At 37.8% G+C, this 7,500-nt stretch overlaps 1 protein-coding gene across 1 annotated transcript in view; it reads left to right on the forward strand.

Moving 5' to 3' along the window:
* Positions 1-7,500, forward strand: part of LOC122262861 (uncharacterized) — a gene marked incomplete at its 5' end in the record, with an annotated part of 28,281 nt that overhangs the window by 17,822 nt on the left and 2,959 nt on the right. Inside the window, 1 exon segment of the mRNA XM_086553787.1 lies at positions 1-69. This exon segment is cut by the window's left edge and continues 70 nt beyond it. Within this exon segment, the coding sequence (XP_086409913.1) occupies positions 1-69 (69 nt within the window).

The raw sequence follows: 7,500 nt of genomic DNA on the forward strand, positions 1-7,500 counted from the left end.
GCGGCTGATCCTGTCCGTGAACCCGCCCGAGAAATTGGACTATGAGGACTCCATACGCCAGCAGTGTTGGTGAGTGACGTGGCGGAGAAGCCAGTCCTTTTTTTTTCGTTTCTTTAAAAAAAATTTCCACCTTTTTTTTTAGATTTTTCCTCTTTTTATTTGTTTGTTTTTTTGTTTTTGTTTTTTTTCGGTTTTTATATTTTTTCCTGTTTTTTTTTTTTTCGTGTTTTAGTTCACCACCTTTTTTTCCATTTTCTAATGATTTTTTTCCATCTTTTCTTATTATTATTTGTTTTTTTCGTTATATTTTTTCCACCATTTTTTCCGTTTTTTTTCTGTTTATTTGTTTTTATTTTTCTATGCATGCGGATTTTTCTCTTGTTGAGTATAATATATTTTTCGGTTTTTGGATTAATTATTATTTTCTCTTAAGATGCTTAAATACATAAATCTTTTCCTTTTCTCTCTTTATAAATGAAGACTTTTCTTTCATTTACTAAACTTTTGTAATCGAGTGATTATGTTTTTTTACTATTCTTTGTAAATATTGACGATTTATTTTCTTTTATAGACATAATTCATTTCATAGATATTTCACATTTTTTTCATTTCTCTTTTAGACATATTTCTCAGTATTTGTAGTTTCCTTGATTATTTAGTATTTCTCTCTCTTCTCTTTCCTCTTCTCTCTCTTTCTCTCTTTCCCTCTCTCTCTCTCTCTCTCTCCTCCTCTTCTCTCTCTCTCTCTCTTTCCCTTCTCTCTCTCCTCTTCTCTCTCTCTCTCTATTTTCTCTCTACCCTCTCTCTCTCTCTCTCTCTCTCTCTCTCTCTCTCTCTCTCTCTCTCTCTCTCTCTCTCTCTCTCTCTCTCTCTCTCTCTCTCTCTCTCTCTCTCTCTCTCTCTCTCTCTCTCCCTCCTTCCCCTCTCTCTCTCTCTCTCTCTCTCTCTCTCTCTCTCTCTCTCTGCGTTCCTCCTCCTCCTCTCTCTCTCTCCTTCTCTCTCTCTCTCTCTCTCTCTCTCTCTCTCTCTCTCTCTCTCTCTCTCTCTCTCTCTCTCTCTCTCTCTCTCTCTCTCTCTCTCTCTCTCTCTCTCTCTCTCTCTCTCTCTCTCTACCCTCCTTCCCCCCTACTCTCTCTCTCTCTCTCTCTCTCTCTCTCTCTCTCTCTCTCTCTCTCCTCTCTCTCTTCTCTCTCTCTCTCTCTCTCTCTCTCTCTCTTCCCCCTCTCTCTCTCTCTCTCTCTCTCTCTCTCTCTCTCTCTCTCTCTCTCTCTCTCTCTCTCTCTCTCTCTCTCTCTCTCTCTCTCTCTCTCTCTCTCTCTCTCTCTCTCTCTCTCTCTCTGAACACCCGAGTGAGTAGTAAAGATCGAGAAATCGTCCTCTCGATTTCTTCGAGTCAGAGAGCGGGTCGACGGCGCCTCCAACGAGAGACTTCAGACCCAAAATGGCTTTTAAATCTTCGCCAATGGAGCGGGAGACTCCTTCACTTTGACCCGCAGGCAATCAGGAGGATTCTCGTGATCGCAGAAGAAAAAAAAGGAAAAATAGAGAAAACAATAAAATATCCTAGAAAACCGGATGGGATAATGGATAAAAGCGATTTAGGATAATGGGGAGACTCTGCACTTGACGTAGGATAGATTTTGAAATGGTTTGGCTGAAGGATGTCGCTGATATTGACCGATAAGTGACAGCGCATCGGACAGCAGTTGTTGTGGAGCGAGCGCGGGAAGCCATTATTAAGAGATACCGATATGCATATATATACATTTCCTAAATCTCTTTGGCCGAAGCATTTACATCAATCTGACTAAAATATGCCAGCCGATCGCCTCCATCAACTGGGAATGCCGGAATAATCTCTCAAAATGAGTGATTGTCTTCAGAGAATAAATTGCAGACTACATTTTCAAAACAATTAATCATACGCAAGTGACATCGCGCCGAATATTACTGGAACCTGCTCCAGCGGTCGGGGACGGAAAAATAACAAACAAACACACAAAAAAAGTTGGCACGGCTTCTGCAAACAAGCTTGTTCAATCAATCAAGATTTGTTAAAATTGAGTCTTTTCGTGCAAACATTTGTCTAGTTAAATGGCTGGCGATGCTCCGCTACGCACTTGCTTTCATGTCAACAGATGTGCGAGAAAAATATTATGCTCTGCGAGTGACGGGGGATTTAGGTTCAAAAATATTTATTTTCATTTTTTAATTATTATTATAGTTGTTGTTATTACTTTTGTTACCATTATCATCATTGTTATTATTATTATTATTATCATTATCATCATTAACATTGTTATTGTTGTTATCATTTTTTATCATAATCATTAGTATCACTATCATATTTATTAGAATAATTATTAATTGCTATCATTATTATCTTCATTACCGGCACTATTGTTTTCTTATCATTACTACTACCTACTACTACAATTACCACTGATAGTAGCGAATTGCTAGACATTTATTGTGGTAAACTGGGCCCTCAGAGCAGACGAACACGATACATAGAAATACATGGATGATTTAGGCCACAGTATAAACGCATTGCTCGAAATTGCTTAGATTATGTCTCCGAAATTTTAAAAAATACGCCCCTGAGGCAGCCACTCCCCCCTCTAATCCCTTCCCCCTGCTACCCCTCCTCACCCTCTCTTTACTTCTTTTATTTCCCACAGCATCCTTCCCTTTCATCCATCCCTACCTTACTTCCCCATCATGCCACCTCCCTATCTTACTTTCCCTCCCCCCTCCCCCCTCCCCCTACAGCGTCCAAATCCCCCCTAAGACCCATCCCCCCATCCCCCCACCTCCACATACACCCTCCCCCACCCCCCACCCCCTCACCAGCCCACGGGGAGGCCTCAGGGAGTCCCATAATCACATTGGCTTCTTCAATACACTTCAATATTCTTTCCCTCCCTTTCCCCCCTTCCCTCCCTCCCCCCGTCCCCTCCCTCCCCCTCCCACGTGACCCCCCGAGGCTGAAGACCCACGCAAACTTTCGCTTACGTCGCTGTAACTTGTGTCTTGTGGCTCTTGTTAATGCCTTGGGCTGAGGGGGGAGGACGGGGAGGGAGGGTGGGTGGGTGTTTGGGCGAGAGGGGGAGGAAGAGGGAGGAGGGACGGGGAGGGAGGGAGGGAGGGAGGGAGTGGGAGAGGGAGGGAGGGAAGGAGGGAGGGGAGGGGGGGGAGGGAGGGCGAGGAGAGGAGAGGGAGGGAGGGAAGGAGGGAGGGAGGGAGGGCGAGAGGGGGAGGAAGAGGGAGGGAGGGGGTGAGAAGGGAGGGAGGTAGAGAGGGGGGAGGGAGGGAGAGTGGGTGGTTGGGAACGGGGATGGGCGGATGGGGAGGAGGGATGGTGGAGGGGAAAAAGGATGGAGACAGGGAGGAGGCGAAGGGGAAAGAGGGAGGATGGGTAGGAATGCAAAAGGAGGGAAGGGGAGGTTGGGTGGAGGGGAAGGAGGGAAGGAAGGAGAGTGGAGGGAGTCTTGCTTCGCTGTTTTTGTCTCTCGTTCTTTCGAAGGTGATTGTTATTTGTTTTTTTCTCACTTTTTTTTTTTTTTTTTTTTACCTCTTATTTTTTGTGCCTTTGTTTGAGGGTAATTGTTTTTGTGTTTTTTTCCTAACACTCTTTTAATGCTTGTTTTTATTTGTTATTTTGTCTTTTTTTTTTAGTTAGTGTCTTTGTTTTTGTGCATCTGTTTGTTGCCTTGGTTTTCCTCTTTTTATTCGTCTATCACCATTTTTTTCTTTCTTCTTTTATAGGGTTTTAAAATCTATCACTATTTTCCCCTTTTCTTTTCATTTATATCATTTTTTCATATGTATTTTTCACCCGTACATACTTTCTCTTCTTTTATCTTTCTCTTCATCCGTTTATCTTTCTATCGTTCTATCTATCTACCTACCTTGCCCTTTCTTTTTCTTCCTTTCCCTTCCTTTCCCCCCACCCCCCAACCCCCATCGTCATCTACTCAACCTTTAATGAATATGCATGAACAAAAATACAGGGATTTTTTTTTTTTCTTCTTTTTTTTACTTTCTTTGGTAATTCACGTCGTAATTTCGTTTTTTTTTTTCTTCGTCTTTTTTTAAGTATTTAAGATTTTGAAGAATTTCTTTTTTTTTATCGATTTTAAGAAGAAAGAGTTTGGGTGGAGACGTTTTGTATTTTTTCTTTCTTTCTTTCTTTTTTGTTTTTCGAGTTTCTTTGTCTCATATATATATATATATATATATATATATATATATATATATATATATATGTATATATATATATATATGTGTGTGTAAATTTTCTTTTTCTTTTTCTTTTTTCTTTTTTACTGCAGTCTACTGTATATTTTTATATCATCTATTTTTTTATCATTTGATTATTCCGTTACTGGCTTTTTCAATTTTCGTTCTTCCTTCTGTACGTAGAGGTTTCTTTAACATTTATAGGAATTGTTTATTACTATTTTTGTCTATCATTGTTGTAATTCATGAATAGATCTATCAATTGAAAAAAGAAATATATAACAAAATATGATGAATAGATAAATAAAATAGGTGCGTTTTCTCTCCTCGATCGATCGCTTACATTCCGAGACGGAGCAACAAATGCGTTTGATTCTTAACTTTTTCTTTTTTTTCCATTTTGTCCCAAACTTTTGAAAACTGAATCATTCCTTCATTTTTTTTCCTCAATGTATTCTGACGAGATATTCATGGGTCTTCAGTCTATTTTCTCTTTCACTCTCTCTCTCTTTCTTTCTTTTTTTCTCTTTCTCTCTCTCTCTCTCTCTCTCTCTCTCTCTCTCTCTCTCTCTCTCTCTCTCTCTCTCTCTCTCTCTCTCTCTCTCTCTCTCTCTCTCTCCTATCATCATCATGATTATTATTATCAGCATTATCACTGACATCATTACTGTTATCATTGTTGTTATTATTATCATTATTATCATTGTTGTCATTATGATTATTATTATCTTTATTGTAATGTTTGTTGTTTTGGCTGGTGTTTCTGTTGTTGTTTTTGTTGCCATTTTGATTATTGTTATTCTTATTCTTATTCTCCATATTACAACTGTTATTTCTCATTATCATTATTATCATCTTTATCATGATTATCATAGTTATAATGATTATCATTATAATCATTATCACCATCAGTAATACCCTTGTTATTATCATTATCGTTGTTATAGCGTTATTTTCTGCTTAGGTATTACCTTCATGATTATTGCAGCTGTTATTGTTGTTATTGTGTTATCAACGTTTTTAAAATCATTAATATTATCATTAGTAGCAATGCTATTTCTATCGTTATTGTTATTTAATTATTGCTAACATTCTCGTTATGATGTTAATGATAATTACTGTCATTACTGCTGCCTCTAGTATCGTTATGAACATTATTGTATTTCTTTTGTTTCATCATCACCATCATTGGTACTAGTAATACCAACATTATATATATAATGATAATAATATTAGTGATAATAATAGTAGTGGTAATAGTGATGATAACTTTAGAAGTACCGATATAATCAGTATCATTATAAATATCTGCCATCATCAGAGATAAAAAAGATAAGAAATACAAACAACGATAGAGCTGGAGGATAGAATGTGGTGAACGAAATGCTAAAATTTCGAGAAGATAAAAAAAAATAACCCATAGTGAAAGTAGATGAAATAGATAATGGAAAAGATACATATATATATATGTGTGTATATATATATATATATATATATATATATATATATATATATATATACATATATTGTATATATATATATATATATATATATATATATATATATATATAGATATATATATATATATATGCACATGTATATGTATATATATACATATATAATATATATATATATATATATATATATATATATATATATATATATATATATATATATATATATGGATGTATGTATATATATACTTTCATAAGGATTTCTAATAGAATTTCAACGTCTAACAACAAAAGTCCCTTTACCCAATGACCTCAATTAACCCCAACGATCTCTCTCTCTCTCTCTCTCTCTCTCTCTATCTCTCTCTCCTTCTCCCCTCTGTCCGTCTAAATCTCTCCCTCTTTCTTGTTCTCTCTCTCTCTTATTCTCTCTGTCTCTCTCTCTCTTTTATTCTCTCTCTTTCTCTCTCTCTCTCTCTCTCTCTCTCTCTCTCTCTCTCTCTCTCTCTCTCTCTCTCTCTCTCTTCTCTCTCTCTCTCTCTCTCTCTCTCTCTCTCTCTCTCTCTCTCTCTCTCTCTCTCTCTCTCTCTCTCTCTCTCTCTCTCTCTCTCTCTCTCTCTCTCTCTCTCTCTCTCTCTCTCTCTCTCTCTCTCTCTCTCTCTCTCTCCGCCTATCTCTCTCCCTCTCTCTTGTTCTCTCTCTCTCTATCTATCTATCTATCTATCTATCTATCTCTCCTTCTATCTCTCTCCCTCTCTCTTGCCTCTTTCTCATAATCTCATTGACTCTACTTTTACAGAATCGTTAGCACGCAGAGAGTCATATCCGGGATTTGTGTAATCTTGTTAACAATTTTTTATAATCCATTTATTCGTCTTTTTATCGCAATTCCACGCTAACACTGTGGGAGGGGGAATGGAGATAGAGAGATAGAGAGACAGAAAGGGAGGGGGAGGGAGAGAAGAGGGTGAGAGAGAGAAGGGAGGAGACAGAGAGAGAAAGAGAGAGAGAAAGATAGAGATAGAGAGAGAGAGATGGAAAGAGAAAGAATGAGAGAAAGAGACAGAGATAGAGACAGAAGTAGGGAGAGAGAGAGACGAACAAAGACAGATTGAAAGATTAATTTTGAAGAGTGAATAAGTGAGGGGGATAATAAAGACAGAATGAGAGATTAATCTAAAAGATGAGAGAGAGAAAAAAGAAAACGAAATATTTTTTTTTTAATGAGAAAGAGAAAGTTTTAAAAAGTAGATAAAGAAATAACTTGGAGAAAAGAAAAGAAAGAGGAAGAGAACGATTGAAAACAAGAAAAAAAGAAAGAAGGAAAGAGTGAAAGAGGGACAAAACAGGCAAACAGAGAGATAAGAGAAAATGAAATACCATCCTGTTGATTTTGGCAGTGGGTTCAAAGCGAGTAAAAACAAGTGAGCAACGCCTTTTGCACGAGGATCCCTGTGCTCCCTATCAACCACACCTCTGCTGGGCTGGGGAAACGTTTCTGAGCCCATGAAAACGTTTCTGATCCCACGATAACGTTTCTGAGCCCATGATAACTTTTCTGAGCCCATGATAACGTTTCTGATCCCACGATAACGTTTCTGAGCCCATGATAACGTTTCTGATCCCACGATAAAGTTTCTGAGCCCATGATAACGTTTCTGATCCCACGATAAAGTTTCTGAGCCCACGATAACGTTTATGATCCTATGATAACGTTTATAATCCTATGATAACGTTTATGATCCTATGATAACGTTTATAATCCTATGATAACGTTTCTGATCCCATGATAACGTTTCTGATC

The sequence above is a fragment of the Penaeus japonicus genome, unplaced genomic scaffold (genome assembly GCF_977035675.1).
Source record: "Penaeus japonicus unplaced genomic scaffold, GWHDUDI00000001_assembly GWHDUDI00000028, whole genome shotgun sequence".
NCBI lineage: Eukaryota > Metazoa > Arthropoda > Malacostraca > Decapoda > Penaeidae > Penaeus > Penaeus japonicus.